At 37.7% G+C, this 16357-nt stretch overlaps 1 protein-coding gene across 3 annotated transcripts in view; it reads right to left on the bottom strand.

Moving 5' to 3' along the window:
- Positions 1 to 16357, bottom strand: part of NBEA (neurobeachin) — a 739008-nt gene that overhangs the window by 520266 nt on the left and 202385 nt on the right. For all 3 annotated transcript variants that reach the window (XM_066381029.1, XM_066381023.1, XM_066381024.1), the window contains exons 27-29: positions 13046 to 13153; positions 4803 to 4971; positions 3045 to 3140 (exon numbers count right to left, since the gene is read on the bottom strand). In XM_066381029.1, the coding sequence (XP_066237126.1) occupies positions 3045 to 3140; positions 4803 to 4971; positions 13046 to 13153 (373 nt within the window). The remainder of the gene's footprint in view (positions 1 to 3044; positions 3141 to 4802; positions 4972 to 13045; positions 13154 to 16357) is intronic.

The raw sequence follows: 16357 nt of genomic DNA, 5'->3' as shown, positions 1-16357 counted from the left end.
AAATTAAAGTAACATAAAATAAAAACACAAATATTATCTCATTCCAGGACATAAAACTACATTTCAGTAAGTATAATCTGAACAAAGATAACATTGGGAAAAATAAAGTAATTGCAAAAACTGCCCATGTTGTTCCCTGAAAGTGTGTGTACACAAATGTTTTTATACTTGTAAATTTTTCATTACACATCATAACTACACAAAAAGTTTTAAGCATGGAGTGGTTCCCCAAAAGGAATGACTATGTAAACATTTTGAACAAATTTTGAGAGTATAAATATTTTAAGTTTATAATGTGACCATGAGCTTTATGCTTGTTAAATTAATCTAATCCAAGTTGAACTGACATTAATAATATTACTCAAGAAAATAACATATAGCTAAACTTTTTTATTAATAACATGCCAAGTAGAGGAAGCAGTGTCACAGAAATATGTTCATAAAATTAAAACTCAGGAGCTCAGAATATTTATTTTAAATTTTTATCCAAAATAAAAGAATGTTATATCTTCAAAATGTACCATCAATGTTCAATACTCAGTTCCTGTAATATAACCTGTGTAGTTATAATCAAACACAAATGTTTTCACTGAAAAGAAACAGTTCAAGTTCCATTAATTTCTTATATATGAATCTTCTTTAATCAAAAATAAAACACAAAACATTCTATCAAATACACAAAATGAGAAGAGATAATTTCCCAAAGATGAACAAAATCATGTCTATTCTTCAAGATCAAGACAGTTCATTATTATTAAATAAAACAAGTCATAGAATTATATATTTCCAAGATTCTAACTTTGATTTTTTTTCCTCTGACACTTTCTGCCAGTAAAAAAAGAGAAAAACACAAAACAAAACAAAAAAAGTGTTGCAATCCTTCTTTGGGAGTACTGTTTGCATTAAATATATTTTACATGTCTGACAAAAAAGCCAGTCCTACAAATATTTAAAGAGTAAGACCCACTGGTTTTTTCTCTTTGAAAACATGAAGATGTGTCTTTATTTTAGTGATGACAGTTAGTTCCACATCCATAGGGGTTTCCTCTCTAACAGCACAGCAGGCAATGTTACTTATAATCAGCTTCCATATTATCACAAAATAAAGAGAATGATAGCAAACTTATCACATTAACCTAAATGCACTCCTAAATTTTATTACACCTATAGCCTACTGTGCAGTTCAGCTAAAATTGTTTTTATAAAATTTTCTTGATAAAGAAAGTAGTCCACTGATACTCTGATGCAGGCTCCTTAATCTGCAATATTTCACAGTCACTACAGTTAAACCTTTGGAATATGCATCTAGACCAGTGGTCCCCAACCTTTTTTGGGCCACGGACCGGTTTAATGTCAGAAAATATTATCACGGACCGGCCTTTAGGGTGGGACGGATAAATGTATCACATGATCGAGACAAACGTCAAGAGTGAGTCTTAGATGAATGTAACAGGGAATCTGGTCATTTTTTAAAAATAAAACATTGTTCAGATTTAAATATAAATAAAATGGAAATAATGTAAGTTATTTATTCTTTCTCTGTGGACCGGTACCAAATGGCCCGTGGACCGGTACCGGTCCGTGGCCCGAGAGTTGGGGACCACTGATCTAAACAACACAAACTCCAGAGGACATTTATTCTAATTTAATCTAATCCTTCTCACTTTATACATTTCAAAGCTATATGTGTAAGAAATAAAACTAAAAAAGTTTCCTTTATTTCATCATGATGTTCAAAGGTTGCACAGTTATAAAAATTGTCTGTACATTCATCAGGTATGTAGTAACAACAAATACTTGGCTGCTTTATCTACTCTATGACTTGGTTTTCATGTCTGTCGCCAGTGTGTGGAGTGAACTGAACCACGGTGTCCTCTGGAGCTCAGGTCCTCTGCACACTCACTCAACTCAGTTCCTTGTGTTGTAGGCTAAAGTTCCCTACTATTTTGCTGTTAGCCAGGTTGTGCTCTAAGTCCCTGGTCATAGCTTGTCCCTTGGTCATCTGCATCTCAGCAATGTCAAATCCCTATCATATGGTGAGTCTCTCTGCCTTTTTGTCCTGCAACCAGCCAAAGAAAATTCTCTGCCTTCACAGGACTCCTATGTTTAGGTCAGGACACCTGGAGAATCATCTTTACTTAATAGCAACTGTCCCAGAGAACACAACCTAATCACAGGAGTAAAACCCATCATATTAAGTGTCCCAGGAATTATACAGAGTGTGTACACAGGAAAATCTCGGGGATGAGATGTGGAGTGCAGGACCCTTTGTTGTGCAGAGACAATTCTCATGTTTGTCTTATCCAGACATCATTTTGGCTATTTAATTTCATCTCTAAAACTTCCAATTGTTTTTTATTTTTTTCTAAAACCTCTTCCATTTTTCTCATTATGTTCACTTTTTCATTTAGATTGAAAAACCTCTTATACATACTTACAATAGCTGTTTGAATTTCTGTATCTGATAATTCCATCATCTTTTCCATCCTGAATCTGTTTCTATGAAATAACTTTTTTTCCTCCTGCTTACACATCACGTTTTCCTGCTTCTCTGCATGTTTAATAACTTTTTGTTATATGTTCAACACTGACTTTCATGTTGCTTGTTAAGGAATTTTTTTTGTATTCCTGTAAAGAAAGTTGGAACTTCGTTCTGACAGAAAGTTAATTACCTTGATGGATTTGATGCTTTCATTGCTTATTTTAAGCTCTGTCTGTAGGTCTAGCATAGCCTTCGTCTTAGGCCTAATTGAGTCCCAATACAGCAGCATGGCTCCTCTGCATTATTTAATGAATGCTCCCACTGCCTATGTTATTCTATATCTAATTAAACATCCTTAATTTGCAGATGGTACTTATAAATGTAATGAGACATAAATATAAAAGCTATATTTTGCTCTCACTAGCCAGGTACAAATACAGCATGTATCTCCATGAAATCTGAGGTATATACTTGTTTATAAACAACAGCATGATTGATGTTTATTATAGAACATGGTGAAATGAGAACACCCCAACAGGTCAGGAGGTGAGGGCAGTATTACCTTTGTAAAATGAGTGGGCAAAGCTCTGCTCAGGAATTAACTTGGCAAGGAATCCATGGTTCAGACTCGGATGAGGGATAGATGGTATGACCACAACTGTGGAGAGAATCATGGAGTCAGATTTGAGCTGGCGTATAACAAGCAGCAACATGGTCCCCTGACAGTACGTGACACTTTTATATTAATTACTGCAACATGCAAACAGTACCAACAATAAAGATCGCACCTCTGGGGGAAGAAAAGTAGTTATGTATTAACAGAAAAAAAACAATATACTTGTTTAGTAATTTTAGCAACAGAGACATACAAACACAAGAAAATCAGACTGGTTTTAGTGAACAGGAAATTCACGCTTATATACATAGATGACTGAGATGAATGCATTAAAATAAAGAAAAAAATTGACAGAGATAATAGTCTTAGTGTTTTACAAGATCAAAAGACATTAACTGCAATGGTAGGATAGTGTATACTATGAAGAACAAAGTTAAAAGTAAGAGTATATTACAATATCAGTTTAAAGTAAGTGTACATACAATAGCAAAGTATTATAGCTTAAACAGTCAACATTTCCACAACAGCAATCAAAGGTAGGTAAATGAGATGTGATATGCTATGGAAATAAGATGCAGAGATTTGACCACTAATTTCTATTCAGTTTTTAAAATATCAAATTTTATTTATATATCATATATAATTATTTAGGAAAGACAATTTCAACTACTAATTAATTCAGCGGTACATGAAATAACCACTAGATTACCAAGGTTACACTACAAAATAACAGAGAAACAATGTTGATATAAACAGCTGGCCTGAAATGCAACTGGTAGAAGGCACCCCATGATATTAAAATACTAGTTGCCAGAAAATGTGTTTATCATTTTTAAGTAGAGTAGACAAAGCTGAACTCCTACAGCATGAGTATCATCTGTAGATAAGACAACATGAGCCAAGATGGTTCACTGTGTCTGCAAGGCTTTGATTTGTTGGTATAAAGTTTAAAATGTAAGTTTGCTTATTATGAATCTCTGACGGGACACTGATACTAAATATCGAATATTTTGAATATAGAATATATTGCATATAGAATATTGATAATTAGATACTGAAATAACTACAAAGTGAAACAAAGAAAGAAATAGAGGGAGGAATGGAGGGAGGGAGGGAGGGAGAAGGAAGAAGGGAGGGAGAGAGGGAGGGAGGGAGGGAGGGAGGGAGGGAGGGAGGGAGGAAGGAAGGAAGGAAGGGAGGAAGGGAGGAAGGAAGGAAGGAAGGAAGGAAGGAAGGAAGGAAGGAAGGAAGGAAGGAAGGAAGGAAGGAAGGAAGGAAGGAAGGAAGGGGAAAAAAAGAATGCTATCTTTGAACTTGGCTATAAGGATTTATATTTGGCTTAGTCTTGGTCTTATACTACTCTATAAGGACTTCCTAATTTCGTGTTTATAAAAGTTTAAAAGTAATAAATTTAAAATGTATGAGTCATTTGCATACTAAATAGTAGTAAAAATAATCTGTATTAATAAATGTAAAACATTAAAACCAAAACTGCACTGATAAATGCAAATATAGTAAATAACATGGAAATACCATTCACATATTCCTGAGGAATTAAAGAATATTAAGTTGGCCTTTATATACCATCAACTTATAAAAATATGAGGTGATTATAATAGGGCCAGTTCAAATCTGGATGTGAAAATGAAATAAAAAGGAGATAAGTGATAATAAAAATTCAAATAATTTAAAAATCTCAAATACCTGTACTTGTTGGCGAGTTTATTTCCTGTCTGATGTTTCTACCTGGCTGGCTTCCAGTTCTAGCAGTCTCTCGCTGGGGCTCTAGTATGTCCCGGTATTTGGACACCATGAGAACGGAAATGAAGTAAACGACAGCTAGAGCGAGGAACTGTGCCTGCTTGCTGTCATCCTGTGTAAAATGAAAAGGCAGTTTGGACATTCAAAATACGTAAAGTGAAAGTTCTTAGAATATAAGAAACTTCCTATTTTATGTTCTTTATGAAGGCAAAATATGACATTTAACTTTTATTAAAACTTGCTAAGAGGCCCTGGCCGGTTGGCTCAGTGGTAGAGCATCGGCCTGGCGTGCAGAAGTCCCAGGTTCGATTCCCGGCCAGAGCACACAGGAGAAGCGACCATCTACTTCTCCACACCTCCCCCTCTCCTTCCTCTCTGTCTCTCTCTTCCCCTCCCGCAGCCGAGGCTCCACTGGAGCAAAGATGGCCCAGGCGCTGGGGATGGCTCCTTGGCCTCTGCCCCAGGCGCTAGAGTGGCTCTGGTCGCAACAGAGCGACGCCCCAGAGGGGCAGAGCGTCGCCCCCTGGTGGGCGTGCCGGGTGGATCCCGGTTAGGCGCATGCGGGAGTCTGTCTGTCTCTCCCCGTTTCCGGCTTCAGAAAAATACAGAAAAAAAAAAAAACAAAAACCTTCCTAAGACTATACTGTTATTCACTAAGTATAATTTAAGTATAAATTCAAACTCCAGAAATATATGATCTAAGTTATAGGTCGAAATGGAATTTCAAAAAACAAAAAATTAAAATTTTACTGAATATGTAACAAAATTTTATTCTTTCTCTTTTTCACCATTATCAGAGTATGCATATTAAAATTTTCACCATTATTATCAGAGTATGTGTATTAAAAATATTCAGATGGCACAAGGTTGAAAAGAATAATTTAACACATCAAAGATAAAAAGAATTTCAAATGTTATAACTAAAAATAATTAGTAGAATAAAATTACAATTGTAATACATACACAATACTACCATGTCACCACCTGAGCAGGAGAGTAGAATACACAATGGAGGACATAAACAATGGGGGAGCAAAAAATTTCACACAGCTCAGTATGCACTAGAAGGGTGATATGGTTACTTAAGAAAAACATAACGCAACCTTTGCCTGCATAAACGGATTACAGAAAAGTAACAATCTCACTATTCCACACTGAAAAAATAACCACTGATATGAATGAATTAAAATAAATAAAAAATTTGATGAAGATAAAGTCTTAGAGTTCTAAATTATCAAACAACATAAACTGCAGTGTAGGACAGTGCCAGTATTTGAGGCTCCTCATTTCAAAAGTTCAATAAACAAATGGGGTTCTCTCAGCAGAAAATGGCAAAACAGTAAAAGGTCGGAAAGAGATCTGCCTACTAAGATAAAGGGATAATAATTTTAAAGAAGCAGCTTGCAGTATAATAGAGAAGTTAACTTTATAATAAGTTTACTTCACAAAAATTTAAAAGCTGAATATTACCTTGAAAGTTCTATACAAATAGCCTAAATAACTGTCTTACAGGGAAAAACTGTTAAGGCAAATTCATACGACATCTAAGACCACTTCCAAATTAGCCCATATCTAAGGAATCAAATGTAAGTGGCTAGAGCCTTTGTCCAAGATAGGTAACAGTGAAACTTCAAAACCACAATCACTACTGTGCCCCCACAGGAGACACGTAAAGATCAGTATCATAAAAATAAGGAAAACAAACATGCACTAAAGGCTAGTAAATCCATTCATTGGCACTCTATATTTATTACTTCATTGTAATAAATATTATACAATGTGAGCAAATACTGTACAAGGTGAATATTGAACAAATTTCAAAATTGATGTGTATTTGTCAAAAGAGAAAGTAAACAAGAAATATTTACTGATAATTTAATACTACAAAACATAATTAGTATAGTTAATAATGACCAAAATCGATTAAATTTGCTCTGAAATATTAATTCAGTATTTCATACTCTGTGGGAGACAACTTTTCTAGAGAGAGTTTCTGACGAAGTGTTTAAACTGCATACTCTTTGCCGCGAAACGGTGATGGAATAAATATACAGGAAAGGGGGGAAAATCAAAGCTTAAATGGTTATCATAAAAAATATGAATACAATCAGACTAACAAAAGATATTGACCAAGAATAAATTCAAATGTGGCTCAAGTTATGGTAGACTATAATTTCCCACAATGCTTTTATTCCCAACATTGGAAACTCAGTACCAGACGACTGAAAGGCATTTTAAAAAATATGTGTAGAATGAGCCCTGGCCGGTTGGCTCAGCGGTAGAGCGTCGGCCTAGCGTGCGGAGGACCCGGGTTCGATTCCCGGCCAGGGCACACAGGAGAAGCGCCCATTTGCTTCTCCACCCCTCCGCCACGCTTTCCTCTCTGTCTCTCTCTTCCCCTCCCACAGCGATGCTCCATTGGAGCAAAGATGGCCCGGGCGCTGGGGATGGCTCTGTGGCCTCTGCCTCAGGTGCTAGAGTGGCTCTGGTCGCAACATGGTGACGCCCAGGATGGGCAGAGCATCGCCCCCTGGTGGGCAGAGCATCGCCCCATGGTGGGCGTGCCGGGTGGATCCCGGTCGGGCGCATGCGGGAGTCTGTCTGACTGTCTCTCCCTGTTTCCAGCTTCAGAAAAATGAAAAAAAAAAAAAAAAAATATGTGTAGAATGAATGAATGTCAGCCATCAGGTTGTAAAACTTTAAATAATAGTCCCTGCTGCCCTACCCAAGCTAAAAATTCATTTGCACCTGGCATGCAAATAGTTGCCTTTTCTTTTTCAAATGCACATCTGCAAAGAGGCTTGTGCTGCTCATTCCCAGTCCTGTCTTTGAAAGAGAGGAACAGTGTACATACAAGCTGAACATCTGGAGAACAACTCAAGTTGTACACAAATTAATTGACTCTCTTAGGTATTTTATTGTTATGAACACATGAACTTTATTATGCTTCTCCCATTTGTTTAAGAAATGGGATTCTCCACTATTCAATCTCGAATCAGTAATATAATTAATTAACTCTGAAATCCGTTAAGAATTGTAATGCTTCAACCAGGATGTTGGAAAACTTTCAACTCAATTTCTAAGGATTAAAATTACTTCAATTTACATCATTTTGGATACAGGTGACCTAGGATAATAAATTTCCTTTCAAATTTTGGAATACTGGAGAACACTGAAAACATATTTTTTGGTTTTCTTCACCATCTAGCAACTTTTGCCACACAAATGTTTACTTGGATTTCAACAGTTCATGTGAGTTTAAATCAGCAATGTCTTCCTCATAGAAAACAAATGAGAGCAAGAAAGGAATTTATTCTTTGACATTTTATCAAATTTTCCTCCTGCCAATATGGTCAGTATTCACGTCCTTTCAGGATAAAAAATATCAGAAATCCTTAAAAATCCTTAATTTCTAAATTTGAGAGAGAGAGAAAGAGAGAGCGCATGTGTGTGTGTAGTCTAAGAAAATTATAATATGCACTTTAAATGTATAATATTATACAAGAGCTGACAAATCTATGGAAGCCGGTCGTGTGGATAGTAGGGTTGTTTGATTCAAGCGTCCTGGAATAGCGCCTGTTTTTAGGCCCAGGGATGGAACGGCTCAGGAGTGTAGGACATCTTCTGATGAGATTAATATACGAACAGTGAGTTCTATGGGCAGGACCACTCGGTTGTCCACTTCCAGTAGATGGATTTGGCCTGGTGCAAGGTCGAATGTGGGAATTATGTAGGAGTCAAAGCTTAAGTCCTCATAATCTGTATATTCATAACTTCAGTATCACTGATGGCCCATGGCTTTAACGGTGATGGAGGGGTTGTTAATTTCGTCTATTATATAAAGGAGTCGGAGAGATGGGAGTGCAATTATAATGAGAATAATGGTTGATAGGATAGTTCAAATGGTTTCCACCTCTTGGGCATCTATGGTCTTGTGTGGGTTAGTTTAGTGGTTAATATAATTGAGATGATGTAGAGGACTAGGGAGCTGATAAGGAATACGATCATTAAAGTGTGGGTTTCCATCCCCAACATTACATTCTATCACTTAGTTCTATGATGCACACACATATAAAGATTATATATAATGTACGTGTACTTTTCCTTAAAAACCTAATTTTTCATCTAATTTGTTTTTTAATTAAACTAAATGACTACTGATTCATAAAAATTTCAAAAGTAGGCCCTGGCCGGTTGGCTCAGTGGTAGAGCGTTGGCCTGGCGTGTGGGGGACCCGGGTTTGATTCCCGGCCAGGGCACATAGGAGAAGCGCCCATTTGCTTCTCCACCCCCCACCTCCTTCCTCTCTGTCTCTCTCTTCCCCTCCCACAGCCAAGGCTCCATTGGAGCAAAGATGGCCCGGGCGCTGGGGATGGCTCCTTGGCCTCTGCCCCAGGCGCTAGAGTGGCTCTGGTAGCAGCAGAGCGACGCCCCGGAGGGGCAGAGCATCGCCCCCTGGTGGGCAGAGCGTTGCCCCTGGTGGGCGTGCCGGGTGGATCCCGATCGGGCGCATGTGGGAGTCTGTCTGTCTCTCCCCGTTTCCAGCTTCAGAAAAATACAAAAACAAACAAACAAACAAAAAAAACAAAAAAAAAATTTTCAAAAGTAGAATACTTAGCATAATATCTACAATTAACTCTAAAACATCATTTGTAAAACATTTTTACATTTCAGAAATTATTTAAAAGTGAGACAAAAAGTGTATTTTAGAATCTATAAAATATGGTGATGAAAAAAGGAAATGCTTGAAAATATCCACCTTGGGATTCCGACTCCACCTCTTGCTAGCTGTGTGATGTAAATCTTTCTCTTAACTATCTCTTAAACATTAACTGGAAATTTAAGATAATATATGTAAAGTGTCTGATACACACTAAACACTCAGTGAACACAATTAATTCGCCTTGATGATGTCTAAGGTATACCTGGAACACTAAATTCCCTTCTTTCAGGAAGAAAGTAAAGTACATTGGCTGGTATCTCAGTTGGTTAGAGCATCATCTAAAAACTCCAAAGTTCTGAATTTGATCTCCGGTCAGGGCACATATGGTAAGCAGCCAAAGGATGAATAACTAAATAGAACAACAAATGAATGTTTCTTTCTCTTTCTCTCTGCCCCTCCTCTCTTCCTCTTGCTCTCTTTCTCCCTCTTCCTGTCTCTCTCTAAAATCAATTAATAAACTAAAAAACAAAATACTTCTAGCCCTGGCCAGTTGGCTCAGTGGTAGAGTGTCAGTCCTGCATGTGGAAGTCCTGGGTTCGATTCCCGGCCAGGGCACACAGGAAAAGCACCCATCTGCTTCTCCACCCCTCCCCATTGCCTTTCTTTCTCTCTTTCTCTCTTTTTCTCTCTCTCTCCTCTTCCACAGTCAAGACTCCACTGGAGCAAAGTTGGCCCAGGCACTGATGATGGCTCCATGGCCTCCTCCTCAGGAGCTAGAATGGTTCTGCTTGAAACTAAGCAATGCCCCAGATGAGCAGAGCATTGCCCCCTAGTGGGCATGCTGGGTGGATCCCAGTCGGGTGCATGTGAGAGTCTGTCTCTCTGTCTCCCTGCTTCAGACTTCAGAAAAATACAATAAGTAAATAAATAAACAAACAAATCAATCAATCAATCTTCTAATTAGGACCACTGGATCATAGGGCATGAATATTTTTAAGAGTTTGTAAGAGCTAATATTGTTTAAGAGCTATTCTAAAAGTTTATCCAATTTCTATTTCTACCAGTGACATATGAACCAGCATATTTCAACGTACCCTTGCAGTGCTGGTATTATTATTTTTACATTTTAGTTTATTTCATAGTAAAAAAAATCTCACTTTTGTTTTAATTTGCATTCTTTTAACTACTGGTGATACTGAATTTTTCATAATATGTTTATTACCTTAGCTATGTCCACTGCCTATTTTTGTGTTGGTATATTAATAATTTTCCTAGTGATGTACAAGAACTGATATATATTAAAATGATGATTTTTCTACTTTATATTCCTACCATGTAGTATTGTGCTGTACAGCTTAAATATACTTTACTTCCTAAAGTACAAAGTACTCTATTCAATTTATTAAGTGTGAACTTAAAATATAAACTTTCTTCTGTTTCAGAAATTATTAATTAAAATAATGCTGTACACCATAAACTAATACAAAATTATATTGAATGTAAACTATAATTGAAAAAAAATTAATAAAAAATATAAATAAAAAGAAAAATAGAATCCAAGTGGCTGATAAATAATAACTATATTAAGGAGTAGTATCATCTGACCCATGGAGGCACAGTGGATAGTGTGTCGACCTAGGATGCTGAGGCCCCAGGTTCAGATCCAGCTTGAGTCTAGGGCAGGCGTCCCCAAACTACGGCCCGCGGGCCGCATGCAACCCCGTGAGGCCATTTATCCGGCCACCCACCGCACTTCTGGAAGGGGCACCTCTTTCATTGGTGGTCAGTGAGAGGAGCACTGTATGTGGCGGCCCTCCAATGGTCTGAGGGACAGTGAACTGGACCCCTGTGTAAAAAGTTTGGGGACCCCTGGGACTCTAGGGGTTGATGGCTGGGGCGTGGGATCATCAATATGATACCATGGTTACTGGACTGAGCCCAAAATTGCTGGCTTGAGTCCAAGGCCACTGGCTTGAGCAAGGGGTCACTGGCTCAGCTGGAGCCCCCTACCCTGTCAAGGAACGTGTAAGAAGCAATCATTGAACAACAAAAGTGATACACTACAAGTTTATCCTTCTCATCTCTCTCTTCCTGTCTCTGTCTCGCTTAAAATAAAAAGAAGCACTGTCTATATAGAATCTGCTCTGCAGTACTATATGTTTCTATACAGTATAGAGAAAGGCCAATCTAATATTTACTTACTTTGAATAATTGATCATACAATTGAAGTGTTCCGTGAAACTGCCTCCTTAAGCTATCTTTTCCTTAAGCTTTATTAAAGCTACCTTACTAACTCAATTTATCATAGGTGTGTGTGTGTGTGTGTGTGTGTGTGTGTGTGTGTGTATTTGTATTTTTCCAAACTTAAAAGCAGGGAGGCAGTCAGACAGACTCCCTCATGCGCCCAACTGGGATTCACCCAGCATGCCCACCAGGGGGCGATGCTCTGTCCATCTGGGGCATTGCTCCATTGCGGCCGGAGCCATTCTAGCGCCTGAGGTGGAGGCCATGGAGCTGTCCTCAGCCCCTGGGGGCCAACTTTGCTCTAATGGAGCCTTGGCTATGGAAGGGGAAGAGAGAGAGAAAGGAGAGCGGGAAGAGTGGAGAAGCAGATGGGCGCTTCTCTTGTGTGCCTTGGCCAGGAAGCAAACCCCAGACTTCCACACGCTGGTCTGATGCTCTATCACTGAGCAAACCAGCCAGGATGGTATCTATATTTTTAAAATGCAGATCCTCCTTTCAAAAGTAATTGTCCCCCCCAAAAAAGTAAATGCTAGTACTATCACAACGAATTAATACCTTTTATTCATAATATAAGAAACACTGGTGATGACAAACTTTTCAGTACCTACACACAGAACAAGGAATAATAAAAGAGGAGTAGGCGATTTAAGATAAAACGAATTACATTTTTTTTGGTATATATTCAACTCATATCAGAATTTCACTTAATTAAAAAAATAAAAAGGCCCTGGCCATTTGGTAGACCATTGGCCCAGCGTGTGAAAGTCCCAGGTTCGATTCCCAGTCAGGGAAGACAGGAGAGGTGCCCATCTGCTTCTGTACCCCACCCCTCTCGCTTCTTTCTCTCTCTGTCCCTCCCTCCCTCTTCTCCTTCCCTTCTAAAGCCAAGGCTCGACTGGAGCGAGTTGGCCCCTGGTGCTGAGGATGGCTGCATGGCCTCCTCCTCAGGTGCTAAAAAAATGGCTCTGGTTGCAACGAAGCAAGGGTCTGAGATGGGCAGATCATCACCCACTACTGGGCTTGCTGGGTGGATCCTGGTCTGGGTGCATGCGGAAGTCTGTCTCTGCCTCCCCTCCTCTCATTAAATTAAAACAAACAAACAAACAAATAAATAAACAAAAACATATCAATAAGCTTTCAGAGAAAGCCATTATAAACCCCACAATTTCTGAAATTGGCATCTTTTGTTTTAATATTCAGCTTTCTTCTAAAATTGAAATGATTTTCCACAAATGACAGTGGAAGGTTTTTCCTGGAAAATCAAGCAGGCATCACTTACCACATCCCGAAAGACAACCGCACGGAGGCGATTGATATCAACGTCCTGAAGGAGTCTGTCAGGGTCCTTGATAGGAGAAAGATTACCCGGAACATTTTCTAATGGAGTCTAAAAATAAAGAGAATTGTTACAAAACTAGCAAAATACATTAACTTACATAGTAACATAATTTCTAATATCTCTAATACAGGCATGAAATTGCCCAGATTCTTTACTTCCTCATTACTGGATAAGTTATTAACAATATTCTATTCTAAGATAATTTTTCTTTTCTCATACACATGTCAATTTTCATTACTAGTGTTCCTTTTGCCAGAGCTACTAATATAGCCTTGGAAAAGCCGGTAAGATTGTGGTAGAAAAAACACTGATTTCAGACTTCAGAAAATCTGGGCTCTAATCTCTGCTGTATGACCTTGGGCTTATTATTAAAGTTCTCTGAGTCTCACTTTCCCTACCTCTAGTTTATAAATCTCTTTGAGTCACCAGGTTTCATTTAGCCATAATGCTTTTATAATATTAGACTATTAAATTATATTATTATATAAAATTTTACGTGAATAGCATTTCCTGAGTGACAAAAAGTTAGAAAAGGTAAACTTAAAAATATTTCAAACAATCCAATCCAGACAAAAATAGTATTCGAATGCAAAAATCTGAAGATCTTGACTGAAAGCCCAGAGACTCACCTGAGGCACAGTGGGCCAGAAGCAAGTTTTAAAGTCAGGATACATGGCTGGGAATTCCAGTATGAGATAAACAAAAAGATGGGAATGATGATTAAGGTAGAAGTGACAAGTGGGCATTATGGGATCCAAGCAATTTTTAAAACATTTATTGTTTTACCAAATTTTCTTAATTGTTGTTATAAGCAGGACAAAGGTGACTTATGATCTAGTTGAAATGGCTCACAATAGAATAGATATCAGCCATCCTTCCTTGTAGAATATATTTTAAAATGTATAGAAAAATTCAAACATAGCTTTACTGTTAAAGCTGAAAGACATTAAAGATCATTACCATAAAAGTTCTTTTTATATCTGAAGATACAAAAATTGATAAGTTTTATGTAATGTGTCACGGAGCAAACCAATAAGAGTCAAATTCTCTGAAACTCATCTAGTTCATTTTCACCTACACAACATGGTAAGAATTGTGTGGACATAACATGTTAAGAACTGCATGAACTGAATTAGGTATTATATGTAATGTACAAAATATAATTCCTACAAATAGAGTAACTTGCTATCACTCTAATTAAAAATAGCCTAAGCAGGTGGTGGCACAGTGAATAGAGCATCGGACTGGGATGCAGAAGACCCAGGTTCGAAACTTCAAGGTCGCCGGCTTGAACACAGGCTCATCCAGCTTTAGTGTGGGGTCACTGGCTTGAGTGTGGGATTATAGACATGACTCCATGGTCACTGTCTTGAGCCCAAAGGTCGCTGGCTTGAGCAAGGGGTCACCTGCCCTGCTGCAGCTCCCCAAGTCAAGGCACATATTGAGAGAGCAATCAATGAACAACAAAGGAGACTAAGGAGCCACAACAAAGAATTGATGATTCTCATCTCTCTCCCTTCCTGTCTGTCTGTCCGTAACTGTCCCTTTCTCTATCTTTCTCTCTGTCTCTGTTACAATAACTAACCAACTAACTAACTAACTAACTAAATAAAGGCCTCCTTCTAATTTTCCATAGCCCTCAATGATGTTATTTCGTTCCTGAACTAAGATGCCTAGTCCCACTGCAGCACAGAACAACAAAAAGAGCAGGGCATGTGAAAGCTGATAGTACTTGGTTTCCATTAGAACTTCGAACGTTACCAGCAATGTAACCTTAGTTGAGATACTTAACCCTATAAACTTCAGTGATAGCATAGGATAATAACATTTATCCCAGGACAATTAAAGAAAATAACACATTGACAGCATAAATGAAAAAAATATATAAATACTTTAACTTATATACCATGTTACAAAGGGGTTCTATGGACATAATGGAATTTGATCCTTATAAAGATATTTTTGAATAAAAAAAAACTGGTATTATTGCTCTCTTTTAAGAAGTATAAAAAAAATGAGGCCCAATAAAGATGTGTGACTCATGCAAATTCACTCAAGTTAGTAAGGCATCCAAATTAACTATGGTTAACACATTAAAAACATATTAAAGTGAAACATTAAAAAACCAGGGAGGAATTAAACAAACAAACCTCACCAACCAGGTCCATTGATTCTCTGTTCTGAAATGTGTTATCTCACTAAGTCAACTTTTCCCCCAATATTTCTATATTCATCATTTCTTATTCATTTTTCATTGCCAAAGTTCTTGCAAGAAACACAGATTTCCTCAACTAAAATACTACAAAATTCCTTGTTACTTGGCTTTTTTTATTCTTAAATCACAGTAATGCTTGGCTTGATAGTCCTGAAAAGCTCCCTATTGCCTCCTGATATAAGTACAGGCATCTTTAAGGTGAAAGTTCTCAAAAATAGTAATATATATATATGTATATTAATTACATGAGTTCATATAATGAGTGATAACTGCTAGAGAGAGGAAGAGAATTAGTATTAGTGAATGCTCACTGCATGTGAGGAATTAAGTACTTTAATACATTATTGCATTTTAAGTCATACAAACACCATGTAAGTTCATATTTGATCCACCTTAAAGACTGAAAAACTGAGCCATAGGAGATTAGGGGATTTGCCTTACGTCACAAAACCAGTAGTGGTAGAGCCAGGATATAAACTCAGAACTGTCTGATTCTAGGTCTGTGCTCTTCTGATAAAGCACTCCTGATGCTAAGCAAGTTCTGAAATTATAAAGATGTACAAGGAATGGCATGCCCACAAGTAAATTAAAGTCTACTGTAGTCACACAAATACCAAGTGGCATTACTGCTGATGTATTTATACTTAAATTCTTAAGCAATGAAGAGCCATGTAGAAACTTGAGGGCAGTACAATACTGTATGTACTACATACATAGTCTAATCATCCTAAGAATGTTTCTCTAAAAGCAGTGAAAAAGAAAGATGCCTCAATACAGACATACTTATTATGTGGCTATTCTGTTTAAAATTAGCAGACGTTTGAAGCCACAGGACTTTTTAAATGAATTAAATTTCTACTTCACGCCTTCACTTACTGAGCAAAAATAAAAAAAATAAACCAGTGTTAATATCAATCATATGGCCCTGGCCGGTTGGCTCAGTAGTAGAGCGTCGGCCTGGCGTGCAGAAGTCCCAGGTTTGATTCCCGGCCAGGTCACACAGGAGAAGCGCCCATCTGCTTCTCCACCCCTCCCCC

This window comes from Saccopteryx leptura, chromosome 4, assembly GCF_036850995.1.
Source record: "Saccopteryx leptura isolate mSacLep1 chromosome 4, mSacLep1_pri_phased_curated, whole genome shotgun sequence".
Classification (NCBI taxonomy): domain Eukaryota; kingdom Metazoa; phylum Chordata; class Mammalia; order Chiroptera; family Emballonuridae; genus Saccopteryx; species Saccopteryx leptura.
The sequence above is the reverse complement of the archived record's forward strand: the minus strand, read 5'-3'. Positions and strand labels throughout refer to the sequence as shown.